Source organism: Podarcis melisellensis (genome assembly GCF_964234715.1).
Source record: "Podarcis melisellensis genome assembly, chromosome: 17".
Classification (NCBI taxonomy): domain Eukaryota; kingdom Metazoa; phylum Chordata; class Lepidosauria; order Squamata; family Lacertidae; genus Podarcis; species Podarcis melisellensis.
The window spans coordinates 12743117-12762232 of record NC_138534.1 but is presented as its reverse complement, the minus strand read 5'-3'; the positions used below and the strand labels follow the sequence as shown (position 1 = coordinate 12762232).

At 40.4% G+C, this 19116-nt stretch overlaps 1 protein-coding gene across 7 annotated transcripts in view; it reads right to left on the bottom strand.

The window, feature by feature from the left end:
- RFX3 (regulatory factor X3) overlaps positions 1-19116 on the bottom strand; it is a 110421-nt gene that overhangs the window by 15995 nt on the left and 75310 nt on the right. For all 7 annotated transcript variants that reach the window (XM_081894051.1, XM_081894054.1, XM_081894053.1 and 4 more), the window contains 6 exons: positions 13730-13911; positions 10181-10300; positions 5371-5492; positions 3928-4040; positions 3302-3417; positions 2718-2872 (listed from right to left, as the gene is read on the bottom strand). In XM_081894051.1, coding sequence (XP_081750177.1) covers positions 2718-2872; positions 3302-3417; positions 3928-4040; positions 5371-5492; positions 10181-10300; positions 13730-13911 — 808 coding nt within the window. The remainder of the gene's footprint in view (positions 1-2717; positions 2873-3301; positions 3418-3927; positions 4041-5370; positions 5493-10180; positions 10301-13729; positions 13912-19116) is intronic.

The following is a 19116-nucleotide window of genomic DNA, read 5'->3' as shown; positions in this document are numbered from 1 at the left end:
AGTTTTAGTGGAGAACAAGAAAAAAAATATTCTCTCTCTCTGTGCAGCGCCTCTCCAGCAAAGCGGGAGGAGAAATGGAAGGGGCTCTGTTCCTCCTCTCGCTTTGCTGGAGAGGCACTGCGCAGAGAGGGAAAGCTGTGCAGCGCCTCTCCAGCGAAGCGAAGTCAAAACAGCAAGAGGGATTGCTGCGCAGCGAAAGCAGTGATCCCTCTTGCTGTTCTAGCTTCTGGCCAAGCCTCTTCAGGGCAGGGGGAGCGTTACTCCTGTTGCCCTCAAGAGGCTTCACAGGGCTATCCCAGAAGTCAGAACAGAAAGAGGGTTCGCTGCTTTCACTGCGCAGTGATCCCTCTTGCTGTTCTGGCTTCTGGGATAGCTGCGTAGCCTTCATTCGCTCCATAAGATGCACACACATTTCCCCTTACTTTTTAGGAGGGAAGAGTGCATCTTATAGAGTGAAAAATACGGTAGTTAAAATGCAACTTTCAAATATCCCAGAAATTGTTTTCTTGGATCAATCTCTGTTCAACTTTGCCATTCCTGCCTACTACTGAAAATGGCTTTGTATTTCACAAAGGAAACAAGCAGAAGGTTGGCAAACCACCTATAAGCAGTGAGAGGATACCCAAGGAACATTGACGCCCCCCCCCGCCCCCAGTGAGGAGTTGTTGGTAGCTATCTGAATTAAACCTGGTTGGCTTTGTCTTGTTCAAGAACGGTTCTGAGGGTGTCGAATTGTCACCCAGAAGAGTCTCCGTTTCACAACCCATGCTACTACACAATTTCCAAACAAAATCCTTTCATGCCTGTTGCTTTCACTGCATGTTTCAAAAGCTAAGCAATTGTCACACATCTGCATATATCAACTCTCTGAATTTCAGAAAAATGTAGAAGGCATTATTGACATTTAGACTGTGTTTTATAAGAACACTCAGGTTTGCGCCACAAGTGATATAAATAGTAAGGTTCCTTCTGTCTTGTTTGCAGGTGAAGGGCAGTAGCATGTTCTTGCAAAATTGGATATGAATTTTTTCTGAACATTTTGTAACAACTATAACAACTCAGTAGCTTTTATAATCCCTTCAAGAGAAAATAGTTTTGTTCGCTCCTGGTCTCTTTGAGGCATGAGTGCATCTAACTGAACTACAAAATAATTGTTCACAGAAAGAACACAATGCTTGTGCAGTTATATGGATTTCCTCCCCCGCAGAAACCATTAACCTTTATTGTTAATGGGAAATAAATTCCTAAGTATTTATCACAGTGCCCAGAACACATATAATGTTTTATAATGGAAATCAGCTTTGCTAGAACCCAAAGTAAATCACTTTCTATACCAAACAAGAACAAACTACACTGCAACAATCTGAATAATTCTATGTCTAAAAGGGAAATTTTCATAAGTATAACTATTTGATAATGGCTGTCTAGCTGAAGTGTAATATTTACAATTAGATGGTGAGTCTACCCTGTGAGACACTCCTGGCTTTTTAAAATAAAAGATTGAGTGACTAGAGAAATGAATGAGGAAAATAAAATGTTAGTCTCACTTTTCTTATGATACAGTTAACTAATAAGATTTGCAACCAACTAATTCCGGTAAATCTTTTATAAGTAATATCTTCAAGTGGATTCAAATGCTCAGCTAACATGTTTAGCATGGTTACAGATAGGTAGCACACGAAAGCTCATACCAAGAACTAACTTAGTTGGTCTTCAAGGTGCTACTGGAAGGAATTTTTTTTGTTATGTTTAGCACGGTATTCCTCTATAGGCACCAGGGCAAACTCTGATCCAACCATACAAATGTGCAATCAGGTTATATGTCAGTAAAACCAGGCCACTGAAAAGCTACTTTTCAGTTCTGATTACTTATTACCCTGACATGTTACACAACTGCACAAGTGCCACTATGTGCTTGGTCTTCACCTTGCTGAATTCAGTGTAAAACAAAAGTTGACATAGACATAGACCGTCATGCATAGATCATAGTTCCTGATGAGAATGAGGGGCAATGGACCTTGGGCTAGCACACTCTCTCTCCTGCTTCTTTGGTGTGTCTTTGAGGGGGAGTTTGGGAGCCTTTATTTCCAATTTCAACTAACCTCCATTTAGCACGTCATCCAAACTCTAAACTGTGGCTTGTTAAACCATACTCGTTTAAGAACAAATGGTTTGAAGTTTGCTATTTTCAACTGACAACAGGTTGGGATGACAGGGAAAGCTACAATTACTCTAAACAAGAAACAAAAGCTTCTGAATTCCATGGCCACAAAGCAGGAGGATTGGGCACCCAAGCCCAGAGCTCATTGTGGCTTATTCCCATCACATTTAAGCTACAGCTTAGTGTGTCATTTGAACAGAACTACGTACTCAAGCCTTCAACGTTTTAATGTTATCATGCGGACTAGAGGAATAGCTCAAAGGAATGAGGGGATTTTCGTTATGACAAAGCGTGCATTGCCAGGGCAGCCAAATACAGATAAATATATACCACAAGCATGTTGAAAGCTACTTTTTTCAAAACCACAGAATTATATTTTAAGCAGTATTTATGATTTTAAGGTATACCTTTTTAACATGTAAATAAAGTGAGCACACCCACGCTACTTCTGAAGTCTTTAAAGTCACTCCTACAGGTTTCCTTGGGAGGCACTGAAGTCACAAGATCACCAGAAGAAAAAGAAATCCTTACAAGACGTCATCTATAGTCAACTTACTAGGAATAGGTCTAAGGACGTCAGGAATGAGAATCTCCACCAAAGTCTGGTACATCACATGGTCACAGTTACACATCCATTTCAGAATTGACTCATTTTTGCACAGAGTAATCAGCTTTGCTTTCGGAAGTCGACTTTCTATTTCACTCAGATTGCTGGTGTGAACAAATGTATCAAATGAATAAATGAAAATGCATTTACATGAAGATAAAAAAGAAGAACAATGGAATTCAAAGATTTTAAAAATAAACATTAGGAATGTCTGAAACGCATCCAACTGCCCTGAGGCACTTAGTGTTGTAATAATGGCTGGTACATGGCCTCCAGAGCTTTAGTCAAAGAGCAGCAGTGATAAGAATGGTCTTTGGATTGGATATTATTTCATGAGAAAATAACTGGGCCTCTTCCCATAAAATAAAATGGTATGCGTACAAATATAAACTGCAGTTATCATAACATGGCAATTTAATCTAGTAACGAACTGCAGAGATAGCATTCCTATTTAGTATGTAAATTTTAGATTTCTATTTTATTTGAAAACAGCACTAAAACTATTCACAAACTTTGAATAAAAGATTACCAACCTTGGTTCAGTAATGGTAGTGCCATCGGTTGTTGTTGAGGGAGAATAGCGCCAGAAAGTCTGCCACAATTTTTCTATTAGGCTAAACTGAAGGTTCACTACAACATCCAATATTGCCTAAAAATACAACACAGATACCGGTATTCTTTAACAGAATGCATGAAAAATATTGAGCAGTCTGTCTGCAATCCTGAATACTTAAGGGAGCATGATCTACTGAATTCGGCGGGACTTCTTTCTGAGTAAACATGCTTAGGATGTATCAAAGGACGTATCAATTGTCCAGGATTGTGTATTTTGAATTTAGTTAATAGCATATTCATAACTAAAATTTTAACACAACAGACAAAACCAAAGACGGACATATTTGGCATTGGCACATTGCTGATCTACTCTCAACTGTCCTGGGTGGGTGAAAGCAAGCCTACAGAAATGCTCTGTATTTTGGCCCACAACCCCGTTTTCCAAACACACACAAATTTAGAAAGCATAATGTTAATTCTCTTCACAATATTCTGCTTTGCAGGCAATGGAGAGCCTCCTGTATCTGATGTATCCCTGTGTATCATCACATCATGAACCCTTGACAGCATGAGAGGAAGCCATTGTCAAATCCTTCTTTCTTACCTCACAGTGCTCTCGATAGAGACTCTGCAATGACTTAATATCCTCAAAAGTAGTACCATCTGGCAGAGAAGAGATTTCAACTTCTCCGAACTCTGGAAGTGCTCGAGATGCATCTGTTTCCATGGCAACACAATGAAAGAAAAATATTGTAGAGTGTGTCAATCCCACTTTAATTAGGGAAACATTTAATGATACAAAGAAATAAATATCAGAAAGGTCACAAAGTGTTGGACTAAAAATTGAGAAGGTGTAAGGTTTTTATGTTTAATAGGTTGCAATTAAAAAGGAATCAAAATTTTATTCTTCTAAATTAAAATTCTTAAGCGAAGGGAGCCAGATCTGCTAAATTGTATGTGCTCGATCCATAGGAATTAAGAAATGCTTACACAAATTCTAGGATTTCTGACTGAATGAGAAGCTTACTTCTTTGAATGTTTAAACCAGCTGTAATCATACTAAGATCGAGTGGTGCATAACTTACCTTTCTGAAAACCTAGTTAAAATTGTGAATAGACAAGAGGCCTGAATTTAGAGACAGACGAGCAGAACTCTGTGGGTTCAATGGGACTTCCTGGTCCCCCCCTGAAAAGCCCCTCTGGAGGGTGGGGGGTCCCTCTAGAAGGGGGCAGGGGAAGGGCAGGCGGAGCGTCATAAGGAAATGGGGAGAACTCAAAAGGGCTGCCTTCCATAAGTGCTTTCCTACCTGCTCACATAAGGCACCTGGATCCAATGCAGTGATTACAAACATTTTAATATACCAGTTGATCTTTGCTTCTTTTAATTTAGTAAAGTGCCTTTTGCCTATGTAGTTATATTTCCAGACATATCTATGTATTATTGCATATTATACAAGGTCTTTAGGGAAAACAACGAGCAAATTATAGCTGGATTTTACCTAATTATAGGTGGTTTCACTATTCCATTGTGTCTTAATTCAATGACAATTACGTTAAATAAGTATACTTCGTGTATGTATGGTAGTAGTTTTTGGAACATATTCCCAGTCTATATCCATGTAGTAGCACTTGTGACACTAGCCTGGCTCAGCAAGGGATTCCAAGATGCTCTCTATCAGAGGTGTGATCAGGCCACACGGGTTGAGGGTACAGATAAATAAGTCTGAAGTATTTCATCCCATATATTGTCAAAATAGTATGTATGTGCAAAGACAACAGTCCCACCGATTCTTTGTATGAGACTTGGCTGCAAAGTCACGGTAAGGATATGAATTTCTTTGTTTCTAGAATGAATGACAGCTTTAATTAAGCTCAATACCCTTGTTAGAAACTTAATATTTGCATAATGTTAAACTCATACAAATGGTTACACTCCACAGCTAGTTAACTCTGGATCAGCTTCAAGAAAACCTTTGTTCTGATTCTTAACTAACAACTATACAAATTATTTTTCTTTGGACACTAGTACAATGTTCTTCCTACATACCCAAAAACTGTTGATGATGTTGACTTTGAGCAATTACAGTTTGTTCAACAGATGTGCCTGTCTGTTGACCACTTGTTGTGAAACCGTCTGTGACTCCATCCACTTTCTGCATAGGCTTGTACCTAGAATATATCACATGCAACAAAGGACAAAATTATCCTTTTCTTTCTCCATCTCTCAGACTATAAAGTTGATTTTAGCAACACCTTGTGACATAGCTGGCAGACGTTGGTTAAAAATTTATCGAGAAATTCAAATTTATGCTTGGGGGAGGGGAGAGAATTATGATTATCTAAAGCCTTACTTTGATGTTCTGATCAATCCACAGAACTGCACCTTACATGATTTTTCAGTAACAGTCCAAACACTTGGATGCTGAACTTGTTTATGTATTAAGTAAAAACAAAACCCAAAAAGCATAGATGATTTGTATTTCTGGCTCACTTTTTTTTTTAGTACACAAAGTTAGCAGTAAAAGTAAAGGTGACTATCTCAGTTTTCGCAATTTCCACTCATTTTCTGTACCACTTTTCCTTAGCCTGTTTAACCTAAGCAACTGCATTTGATTTCCTGTAAATTAAATCTGGGAAGAAGCAACACACACATAACTTAAAGTGTGTGTAGCCATGACAGTTTGCATTCACTTAACTCTTCACTATATTACACACATATGGACAATTACTTAATTAACATAGTACTGAATGAGTCCAGATTTTTGGCAGCCGCCCAAATTGCACATGTTGATTCTAACACAAACATCATTGGGCTGTTTATTTTAAAAGGATGGTGCTATACAATTTGCTGCTTTCCATCATCTGACTTACTGATTAACGTAGTTAGTCTAATAAGGAAGTCAACCCAAGAACATGAACTCAGCAACAGGAACCATGAAATAAAAACAAAACTGTCTGAGGGCTACAATTATATATCATAATGAAGGGTTTTAATAATGGAATAAAAGTGACTTGCAGTACCACAATCAGCTGAATCTTGTACATTTGCATGCCCATCCCACTCTTTCCACCTCAAATCTTTGTCTATGTTAGGAACGTTCTGAACTTTGCAAATTAAAGGCACACACAGATAAAAACTGGTGGTCGTCATATGAAACAGGCAGCTAATTTTAGTAATTTAGCAACACTGAGCAAAAACATTAGAGCGAAGCGTAGTGATCAATAAAACAATGTTGACTCAATATGAATCTTTGTGGGAAGACAGAAACTAAATTAGCAATGAATCATCATTTCAGAACTATTTCTCAAAAGTAGGGCACAAAAGAATGTTTGTCATCATTTGCAGTTGTCGTAGATATTAAGATGTTAATTACTGAATGCTAGCTCTCAATATGTACTGATTTATTATTACAGTAAAGTAGCACCTGAACATCAGGAAGTGCAGTATTTGAATAATGAGAAATCTCTATCTAACTAATCTGAAAGAACTATTATTCAGATTATTTTCCAGGCATTTTGACTACCTACAACAATTTAAAGAGTTGGGAGTAGTAAAGCACCTGAGATTTAAAATGCCTTTTTGAGTAACATTTCTAAGAAACAGCTGGAAAGAAGCATGTGGAATTTGTCTCCTATGCACATTATGGTGGTCTCTAATTGCAGAGTCGCTGAGAAAGAAAGTTAAAATGTTCCAAATTTAAATTAGTTGTGCTTGCTTTCTCCAGTAAAACAAAAGAACATGTGCACTTTCCACTGAAGATGCTGCTCCCAGCAGTGCAGAAAGAAATAAAAAATAAAGTTCTCCCAAACAGATCATTGGTTTTAGGATGCACTTCTTTTATCTTCCAGCTAATGGCTATTCCAAGGGACGTGAGTGGTGCTGTGGGTTAAACCACAGAGCCTAGGACTTGCCAGTCAGAAGGTCGGCGGTTCGAATCCCCGCGACAGGGTGAGCTCCCGTTGCTCAGTCCCTGATCCGGCCAACCGAGCAGTTCGAAAGCACGTCAAAGTGCAAGTAGATAAATAGGTGGGAAGGTAAACGGTGTTTCCATGCACTGCTCTGGTTTGCCAGAAGCAGCTTAGTCCTGCTGGCCACATGATCCGGAAGCTATACGTTGGTTCCCTCGGCCAGTAAAGCGAGATGAGCGCCACAACCCCAGAGTCGGTCACGACTGGACCTAATGGTCAGGGATCCCTTTACCTTTACCTTAATGGCTATTCCAGAGTTACTAGAGCCCTGCCTGAAGTGGCCATTGCAAATCGATCTGATCTGCCACTGGCCTCCGTGAGTTTTCAGGTTCCACCGATATTTCCCCATAAACCCCATGGAAGAACGTTTGCCTCCCCATTCCTTCCACTCTCTGGATATTCTGCTGGTCTTTCTCGGATCTCTCGTTTCTTCACCCTGCCTTGGCTTTCTTCCTTGGTCCTCCGACTGGGGCCCAACGTTTCTCTGCTCCTTCAGACACTAGGCATCTTGGTCTTGTTTTTCTCAACTTCCTCAAAATCCCCCCCCCCATCTTCAGACTCTTCTTTCTACCTGAAGCAACACTGAATGCAACACTTGCACAAGAATGAAGACCTTTCTCTCCTTCCTTCCTTCCTTCCTTCCTTCCTTCCTTCCTTCCTTCCTTCCTTCCGTCCCTGCTCTGTGGCACTTAAGTAGATTCAAATATAAAGTCAATCCATGCACTGGGGTTTCATCAGAGCCTAAAAACGCCCAGCTCTTTACAGCATTGCCTTTCTAACAATGGCCAGGGAGATACCATCCCAAAAGAAAATATCTACTGCCCAATTAAACTGCCATGGCATAATCTTCTGAACAGGGCAGATCTGCAAAAAGAGATGGACAGATTTGCCTACTTTGAGTCAATATCACATTTGCATGTGTTGATTCATAAGTCAGCAATTGAAATCTGTCTGGAAAAAGGTGCATTTAAATACATACTTGCATGTATTTTCTCATGAAATACCCTCAGGTTTAGGGCAATATATAAATTCAATAAATAACAACGTTTTCTCATAAAATACAACATTTCTAAACTTATTTTATCTTAAAATATTAATCTTAGAATCTTTTTCTGCATGTTTTTTGAGCTGAGAGCTGAATCACAAAATTGGGAAATGTGCAAACTTTGAAGGATATTTACTCGTTTGGGAGATGCAGCTAAGTTCTTACTGGATTTTGCAAAGTGCTAATGTCTTAAGCATTCCTTGTTTTTAGAACTTGAGTTTCGATACACTCTAGACTCAATTGTTCCATTAGGCATGTTCTGTTTCTTAGTTCCTCTGACAAACCAGTTACAGGAAGGAACACTTGAAAATGTTATTTGGTGTTATTGCTGCATATTTATTCACTCTAGAAACATAGTGGAAGTGCACAAGTATGGCTGAGAGAAGTGGGTGCTAGCTTTTAAAACACGGAAAATGGCATTCCTCCTATTTGCCTTGCTACAAATGTTACAATTTGCCTTCCTACAAATGTTACATGCTGTCTCTAGTTGCTTTGTAAGAGTATCTCAAAAAATAATAATTTGACAAGTAAATGGATATGTGCTACTTGAAAAAAGCAAAATGTTCAGAAAGTGCTCCTCAGCTCACTGAGGGAACTGGCTCAGACGTACATCAACCCAGTTTGGAAATAATGCGAGGAATTAGACTAGATTCGCCCACGGCTATACCAGATGCGTTCAAGTGGAGATTCTGGCCAGAATCCAGTGACCACTTTAGGTAGGATGGAGTCATGCTGCTCTTTTACAAAGCTAAATAAAATTATGGTTGTATACATGAATCTCTCCTTCATTCCTACACCCTGCATTAAAACTTCTGACCAGACCTGGAATTAATATGTTCAAAGGACTTGTTTTGAATAACATTTCCCTTTTAGATGTAAGCAGTTTATTCCACAACACAACAAGCAATTCCACTCATCCTTCATAATTTCAAATGGTGCATCACAAATTTTGTATACTGTGCATTAATGCTCTAAGTTAAGAGCAGCACAAAGCATTCATAAAGTCGTGTTTACTTTACTTCCTTCCTGACCCATCCCGCTTCCACAAGGAACATCCACTTGTGCAAATGAGTTACCCTCCCTGCCCTCCTGCTTTGCAGCCCCCCAGGCACCCCCCAAATCTGCTCTGGAGCACTGGAAGACCATCCACAACAGATTTTTTTGCCGGCGGAGGGGGGGGGGCAGGGAGGAAGGGAAATGTTGTCATGTCTGCCGGCATGGCATTGGATCTCAGTGTTTTCTTAAAAAAAATAGCATTCCAAACTTGGCCATAGGGTGGTACACATAATTCTATCTCCTCTCATTAAAGGCCAAATTCTCTTCTTAAGTTTAGAAGATTCTAGAAACACAAACGCTTTTACATTTAACCACTCCTCACCCAATTTTGATATAAAAATATGAGATAATGCCCTTTAGCAAAACTATTTTTGTCCAGATAAAAGGTGGTTGGTTGGTTGGTTGGTTGGTTGGTTGGTTTGTATGTTTTTATACCAACCTTCATGAATAATAGTCACAAGCCAGCTTTTGAAAATAAGGTAATATAAAAACTTAACACAAAATAAACAGAAATATGTAAATAATTCTCAGAAATTACATAATTAACAACATTACAAAAACGACTTAACGCATCAGCATCTAAAAGCCCAACCCAAAAGGTAAGGTTTTACGTAGTGTCTAAAAGGGTGGAAGATTGAGGCAACTGCAGGTAAACTTTCAGCTAGAGAAGTTATGTGGTCTAATAAAAGGAGAGGTTACTGCTCCCTGACTAAACACTCCCGCGATAGAGAAATGCAGAAAAAGATGCTGGATTCTAAGGGGTCTGGTCAGCTTGGCAGGACTGTACCTTTGTTTCTGCTGCATGGGTTGCTGTCTCATAGCCATATATTGCATGTCCTCTTGTAGCCGATTTAGAGGGGAGTCTGGCTTGACACGAATCCCATAGTAATGATATTTGGAGTTCCCCCTTTGGGAAAAAGCAAATATTAAAAACAAGGGAATGTACACAACCTAAACGCAAATGTGATCCCTTTGGGCTGTTCTTAAATATTTTAGATCTGAATTGTATCTCAGACTGTTGTTCAATTTGGCTGCTTTCCTCTGAACTGTGCAAAAATAATCCTATGCAGCCAATTTAGTCCCAGCAGAATAGAAAGCTAGCTGAGTATTAGATATTCACTTAGTTACAACTGCAAATATTTCACAATCATTTCACATATTGGTCTCTTGACAAGGTTTTTACCACTCAAATAGAAAATGGCCCAAACAGCAGGGGACTGTAGATTACTCTAATGATTAAGGAATGTATTTAGCTTTATACATAGTTCGTTGGCTTGATCTTAGAATGTCAATAGAATTTAAGGAGGCTAAGTGAGTATAGGATTTCAACCAGTGTTACTAATTTGTGAAAGAGAAGGGGTGGGGGAGAGAAATTGCAATTATTTTGTCTTTAACTATTTATTGTAAGTTTCCTTTTATAACAAAAACTTTAGATAAAAAGGAAGTTGCTCACACTGGGCAAAACATTCGCAAGCAATAATGCAAGGACACCATTTTCACGGGGAACCACTTTGTGCCCCCCCAAGTGGGATGAACAAATGCTATGTATATTGTGACCACCCAAAAGCAGCCACCTTTGCATATGATTGGCACAGCTCTCCTCTGAGGGTGGTTCGAGGGACTGAGCCTGGGAGACCAGAGGGAGATTTACTCACTGCCTATATAATCATAACTGTTGCTGTGTTCTGGATATGGGGCATCATCTCCAGGTGTCAGCCTGGACCCTTAAAGAGGTGTGGGGTGAGCACACCACCCTCTAACTCAAGAAGAGACACCTTAGTCAAGAGGTCTGGTCTGAGACCAGTACCATGTCCGCAAGTGTTCAGTTACAGTGCTGGGGGCACTCTTATACAGCGGTTCCGCTCCTTCCTCCTGGGCCGTGTCCAGAAAGTGGGGGGGGGGTGAGTGTTCAGACCCCTGGGCACTCACTTGTGGGGCGCCTCAGGGTTCCGTTCTCTCTCCCATGCTTTTTAACATCTATATGAAGCCGCTAGGAGAGATAATAGAATCATAGATCATCAGGAGGTTTGGGCTGGGTGTTCATCAATATGTGGATGATACCCAGCTCTACCTCTCTTTTAAACTGGAAACAGTGAAGGCAATGAAGGTCCCGTGTGAGTGCCTGGAGGTGGATGGAGGATGGATGGCAGCTAACAGATTGAGGTTGAATCCTGACAAGACAGAAGTACTGTTTTGGGGGGGACAGGGGGCGGGCGGGTGTGGGGGACTCCCTGGTCCTGAATGGGGTAACTGTGCCCCTGAAGGACCAGGTGCGCAGCCTGGGAATCATTTTGGACTCACAGCTGTCCATGGAGGCACAGGTCAATTCTGTGTCCAGGGCAGCCGTTTACCAGCTCCATCTGGTACGCATGCTGAGACTCTACCTGCCCACAGACTGTCTCGCCAGAGTGGTGCATGCTCTAGTTATCTCCCGCTTGGACTACTGCAATGTGCTCTACGTGGGGCTACCTTTGAAGGTGACCCGGAAACTGCAACTAATCCAGGATGTGGCTGTTAGACTAGGGACTGGGAGTGGCTGCTGAGACCACATAACACCGGTCTTGAAAGACCTACATTGGCTCCCACTTCAAGCACAATTCAAAGAGTTGGTGCTGACCTTTCAAGCCCTAAACGGTTACAGGGAACCAGGCAGAGGGCCTTCTCAGTAGTGGTGCCCACCCTATGGAACGCCCTCCCATCAGATGTCAAAGAAGTAAACAACTATATGACATTGAGAAGACATCTGAAGGCAGCCCTGTTTAGGGAAGCTTTTAATGACTGATTTTTAATATATTTTTAATCTTTTGTTGGAAGCTGCCAAGAGTGGCTGGAGAAACCCAGCCAGAGGGGTGGGGTAAAAATTATTTTTATTATTATTAACAACAACAACAACAACTGTCATATAAATGGACAGCAGTTGTTGCTTTCCATCCTGCAGCATCTACCGACAGGCAGGCTGAGCAAAGCACTTCTTAGGACATGCCTATTATCAGAAGTAGAATCCCTGCCTGTGTGCCATGCCTTCCTGCAACCAGCTGTATCCAAAGAAGCTGTGGGCTGCCTTTCTTCAGTTCATGATCCTGCCTGAATCTGGCACTACAGGCACCAGTAGCTCATAAGTCCTTCACTATTATTCTATGTAAGTTTGTTCACATTCCACATGCTGCTGGTTTCATCCATATGGCAGCAATTGAAACATTTACTGTAGAGCATTCAAGGCATACAATCAGCTGTGACAATACACAAAGTACCCTTGTATTCTGAAATGCATGTTATCTGGGCTGCTGACGTTTCTTACATAGGCTGAATCTGCAAACCTTTGTTCCAAGGACAGCTTGCTTGAAAGGGGGCTGGTTCATTCAGAAAAATGAGGTGCAACATTTGGAAAAATGGACAGAAGCATTTTGTCCGCATTTAATCTATGGCCCTTTGTTAAATGAAGCACCTTACATGCTGCAATCGATAATATAGCTTGCATGTACTAATTAATATATGTACCTCTTAGAATGCTTGATAGACAGTGCTTTGGCAATGTCTTAAAGAGCAATATGGGAGAAGAAAGTGCTTAATACACATTTTAATAAACTGGGCAGTATATTTAGACAATTGCACAAACTTTGTTTTTACAGCACTTTGTTGTGGGAGTTGCACCACAACTTTATTCCAAACAGCAGTGTTCTAGTTTGGACTCTTTCTCAGTCTAACCTACTTCACAGGGTTGCTGTGAAGATAAAAAGGAGGAGGGACGAGGGGGAACCATGTAAACTACCCTGAGCAAGAAGGAATATATAGCTAATAAGTAATATTACAATTAATATACAGTTAATAAGCAGTCATTAATAGCCTTATCCTGCAAGAACAAATTAGTGGTGGTGAACACATATACTGTGATTGAAAATTCCATGGTTTAATTCTGTGCTATGTTAAAAGACCTTGCCTGTCCTGAATCTCCCTCCGTAAGGTTCACAGAATTGCCCTTTGCTCTAATATTATGAGGGCAAGAAAAACATGTCTTCATCCACTTTCTCTACTCATGCATAAAGCTCTATCACGTCTCCTCTGACTAACCACCAGACTGCCAATCACTGGCCAATCACTGCAAACTGAGACTGGAGGGAAGTGGGGCTTTGGGTCTTTAAAAAAACAAAAACCAAAAAAAGCCAACATGTTTTGTACTTCTGCAATTTGGGGTTTTCATGAACATGCAGATTCCCACCTTTTGTTTCTCAATGATCATGTTTTATTTTCATGTCTATTGTCACAGGAGCACTAAATTTGCTATTAGAGGGAGTACACTCTGTCCCATTAACTCAGAACTTTGCTTCCTTACACTAACCTTGTTCCCAATCTTCTGGTTCGTAGGCCCATGAAAATTGACCTTATTAGTTTTCCAAAAGAGGCAGCATTGACTGGGTCCAATTTATGCTCCTGACAGTGTCTCAAGTAGTGGTTGTAGAGGGTACTTCTGGGGAGACTCACTCCTTCTGCTGTTTCATAGTTGTCTAAAAGCCACTGGAGCTATTTCAAATTGGGAACAAAGAAGAAAAATGAGCTCAACATAACTTTGCAGAACAGTTATGCCTTCATTAGTGTTGAAATAATGTAAGAACAAAAATAATTCTCTCTGTTTAGCTGGACACATCTTTCTTTAGCTCCAGGTAATTCTCCACAGAAATTTTAAAAGCATTACATCATCTTAAAATAGCTTTACAAATAGAGAAACAGCAAAATTCTTAAGACTTGTGGCCTCAGGCAATATAAATTACTTTAAGTAGCAACATGTTAATTCCGTGTGCACTGACCTAGACTTTCAGGCAAAGTGAGAGAATAAGAGCAACACTGAAAATAAGTCACACAATCAAAAAGGAAAATATTCTTATGAAGTACTGGTAACATTTATCCATGCTTCTGTATCATTAGATTACCAAGATAATAAATATTGCAGTATTTACTGGATTAACTTTTGTTTTTATAACCGCTGAAGATTCTGGATCAGATCCTGCTCCTACTAGTGAAAGAGAGAGGGGGAAAGAGAGAGGTCCAATTTCACTGAAAACCAAACTGGGTCTTGTGAAGAAGTTGGGCTTCCTTTGGACCAAGTATGGGCAACCAATGTACAACTCCCCCCATCCCTTTCAATTGGCCCTGCTGGCTTGAGCTGGTGGGAGCTGGGAGTTCATCCCGAGGGCCAAAGGCTTCCCTATCCCTGCTTTAGGCTACTTTATTTGGGATTTACATGATCATTCAAGGTCCTCTGTTGAGGGGCACATGGCAGCTATGTCAAAATTATACAATGTATGCAGAGCAGATTGCAAGTACTGAGACAGAAACAAAGTATCGTGTTCCAAATAATAAAACCACTTAAATTTGTTAGACAGTTTCAATAGGAAAAAACTTTTACAGCACAAATTTATACATTCCTATTTAGAAGTGAACTCCACTAGGAAACCTTGGATTAGCTTTCCATCTTACATTCTAGTGGAGGGGGGAAATGTTCAACCAGTCTTTGAGGATTGGTAGTTTTTAGTAAGATATATAGGAATGGGAGAGGTACACATGGCTAGGTATACTTATTGATTAGCTGTTCCAAGCTGTTTGGTTTAGAACAGTGATTTTCAACCAGTGTGCTGTGGCACCCTGGGGTGCCTTGAAGGATGGCCAGGGGTGCCATGGCAACACTGGTCTCTGTCCCTCTTCCTTCCCTCCCTCCTCTGATGCCCTCTGGTGCCTCTGGCTCCCCAAGACAGCTGTTTATTTCAGCAGCCCTTGCTATAAGCTCCACAGGCGAATTTTGGGGCAGCTCAAAGACCAGGGGCAGCAGCAGTGGCTGTCCAGAGGACTCCCAAGGAGAGGGGAGAGGAGAGGAGGCTGAGGAAACACTCCATAAGGGAAGGTGTTTGAAAAAAGGCGAGAGGCTGCCAGCCCTGCAGGCATAACTGGATTCCTGAGCCCCACAGGAGAGCTGCAAAAAAGAATGTAGCTGGTCAAGGGAGTCATGGACTCAGAAGGGTTGAAAACCTTTGGTGTAGACAGCAAGGTTTTGGGGCTGTAGTAACCAGGCCATCTGCTGAACAAACTATAAATCAAGCAGAAGACATGCCCCCTGTCATTAGCCATCTCCCTATTAGTGCACTCTAGTTACCAGACCAGCTTGAATGACAAAAGCCCCAGCAGAAACCTTCACCAGAACCCCAACCCCCAAGAAATGCCTCCTGTAATGACTATTCAGAGGTTAAAATCTTCCTGCAGTGCTGCTGTAAATGAAGGCAGTGGAAAGGCTATCAGGATCAGCAGGCGAAGGAAAGGTTCCTCTGGCCACCAGTAGCCAGAATGAGACTCTCACGTGGAAATCAAGTTAACAGGGCAGACAGATGAGAGGTTCAGGGGGTACTGGGGGCGACCAGAAGGACTGCTCTCTCCCTTTGGCCTATCATGCCTGGCATCTTGTCTCCCAGCCAACACAGCAACAAAATGAAGGATGCTGGCCGGTCCACTTCTTATCCTAAGTGGTGTTCCACTGTGCTACCCACCCTCTGGCTTCCCTGACACCCTGTTCCCATGTCAGACTGGATTAGATGTTTCCTCAAAAAGCAGAGGCAGATGACCCTCAGAAGTTAGTCATAAATCTGCTTTTGGGTTCAAATTTCATCTTAGACCTAAGGCATGCCACCAACTCTCAGCTTCAGCCACTCATTATTATCAAAGGATAATAACACTGACCTGAGTTTCAGTGCTGTTGTAAAGAATGTTATAAACACTACGAACCCTCTAAAAAGCTGTATATAGTGTATATTTCTTGATGCTGTTCTTATTGCTGCTGTTTTTGCTAATATAAAAATAGAAATAGTTATGCTGTGCCTGAGAATTCCACGCAGTTGCAACTGAGATATGGCTTGTTTGTTTGTTCAAAGCCTATCAAACAAGAGATCCAGAGTGTCCCTTTCACGAACAGAACTGAGATCCCAGGGAGGGCAGGCTATTTCCCACAATTACCATTTTCCGCTGCAGCCTCCTGCAACACCCCCACTGTTCGGGATTGCAGTGTTTTAGGAAACAGAGAGAGGGAAGTGGGGACATGGCCTCTGCGGAGGGAAACTCTGGATCCAGCCCGTTCTTTCTTCCTTGTTTTAGTTCATGTACCCAATATTATTTCAAAATATCTCATTTGTCACAAATCTCTTTCAAATTAGTGATGTACCATTATGATCATATAACTTATGACGGTATGTCAAGGGAAATGGTAACCTTTACCTTGGTGTATTAAAAACACTTATTTATTTCACTAATGAGCTAACATAAGCATATCTGAGGACAGGAACCATCATAGCTTTCAAACTTTGCACTTAACTCATTAGAATTAATCAGCATAGATTAAAGCAGATATTCTATTGCTATTTATCCCAAAGGGAAATACCGAAATGGAATTGCAAAAACCACAGAACACTTCCCAATTAAATTATAAATGTAACATTTGACATTTCCCCCCATAGATGAATTACAACATACTATGATTAATTTTAAATACATTTTACAAAAAAAACCTTACTTTTGACATAATATAACTGTTACTTGCAATAGTCATTGCTGGCAGTGCAGTCAATGTTCTGAATAAAGACTTTTGCTTTAGGACACACACATTTCACGGACAATTGTCCAGTTGTTTTGGATTATAAAACTGGGGATGGAGCAGAGGATGATGATTTAGGCCACAGAAAATGTTACAGTGGAAATAATAAATTTAAGTTCTACATATTTGGAAGCATGGACCTCCAAAAATGAGCAAGGCTACAGCTCTCTTGCATGTATGCTAGTAGTGGGTGGGCAGGATTATGATGATGATTATTTTGATATACCGCTCTTCATCTGAAGATCACAGGGCGGTATGTAGCATAAAAAGCTTAAACTTGCCTTTGAAACAGTAAGAGATGATGCCCCTCTAGTAACCAGCAACTACTCCGACACAAATTCATGCAGAATAGGTCTAGCAATGACCATTAGCATTATAGCTATACAGAATTTTCATGCTCAGATGCCTATGCCTCCAAATATCTGATGCTGGGTACAAACAGGGGATGGGCATCAAAATAATGAGAAAGCCACAAAAATAAGAAAGCATTAATACTTGGCCCAACATACAAATAATTTAAAGAAAACACAAGCTAACAGCATTAAGACCATGTTGTAAAACCATGCCATACAACCATAAAGTACTAAGCATTGGCATTATAAGCCACCATTATGATAGTCTGATTCAAAGTAGTTTTGAATTTAAATTTTAGTCAAATATTGTTATGATGTGCAGAAATAAGTTAATCCAATAAATTTACCTCCCTTCACCCAATTTCAACCTTCACCCTTCCACCTAATTCTCAGCCACACTGGTAATTACCATACACATAAAAAGAGGTGAGGTGAGATAAAAACAGATTTAAAATACTATTAAACTAAGTATCCCACCTGGTATCCCATCTACTGAATGTCATCCCACTATAACCGCTAAGTCTAAAAGATCTCTAGATTCAAAACTTAATTTTAAGGATCAGGTTTCTAGACACATCAATGGATTTTGGGGTTATAAAACTGGCAGGGGGGGAGTATTTATTTCATACATGTTGTATTTTTGAGACAAGTAACCATTCTTTCACTAATAAAAATAGCATCCTTTTTATATATCCTAATGGTCCGTTTCCAAAAGGAAACATTCAAATAATATTCAAACAAAGAATTTTGAAAACTCTATGGATTATGTAAACTATGAAATGTAATGTTAGGTATATTGCTGTATTTTTCTGGAAATATATGTTCACATAAAGCTATGAGATTTTCAGTCATGGATCACTAGGCACTGTAAGAAAATAGTTAATTTTAGAGGGAAAGATTTACTATTATATGGGCCACACTACTACAGAACAGAACTTCACAAAACACCCTGCTTTGGAACAATGCCTTAGCTTTGCTTTCCTTTACCCTGGAAATAGCACAGCAAGGCACAGGGTATCATTATTTTTCTGCATACTTATTCTGTGAAACAAGGAAACACAGAAAAATACCAAATAATATATTTTTGTCAGATTTACCAACACATTTCAGGAAATGTGGTAGCAGTTTACTTATACGCCAGCAGGTAAATTCTTGAATGAATTGAACCAGCTTTTTATATACAGTCATACCTCAGGTTACAGACGCTTCAGGTTGTGAGTCTTCTGGTTGCACACCGCGCCGAACCCGGAAGTACCAGAACAGGTTACTTCCGGGTTTTGGCACTTGTGCATGCGCAAAAGTGCTAAATCGCACTTTGCGCATGCACAGAAGTGCAACCTACGTGTGCGCAGACACAGCGCTGCGGGTTGCTATTGCTGCGGGTTGCAAACGTGCCTCCCGCATGGATCACGTTCACAACCCGAGCGTCCACTGTATACACAATTGGTTAATTTTGAGATGATCACATATTTGGAAATTTCATTTCCATAGTTATGCTTCTTTTAAGATACTTTTTCATGCAAACACATGTTAGAAAAGCATTCATTCATCTGCAAGACTTGAAACAAACAAGCTTTGTGATTTAACAATAATGAGATGGCACGATGAGAGCTGAACAATATTTACAGATTTTTGAGTGGGGCCAACTTGTGGGATGGAGGAGTGGGAAAACACAAGGGTAGGAAAACAGCACTGAGGATAAAAATAAGTTAGGCCGACTCAAAAGGTCATGGGTTTATGAGC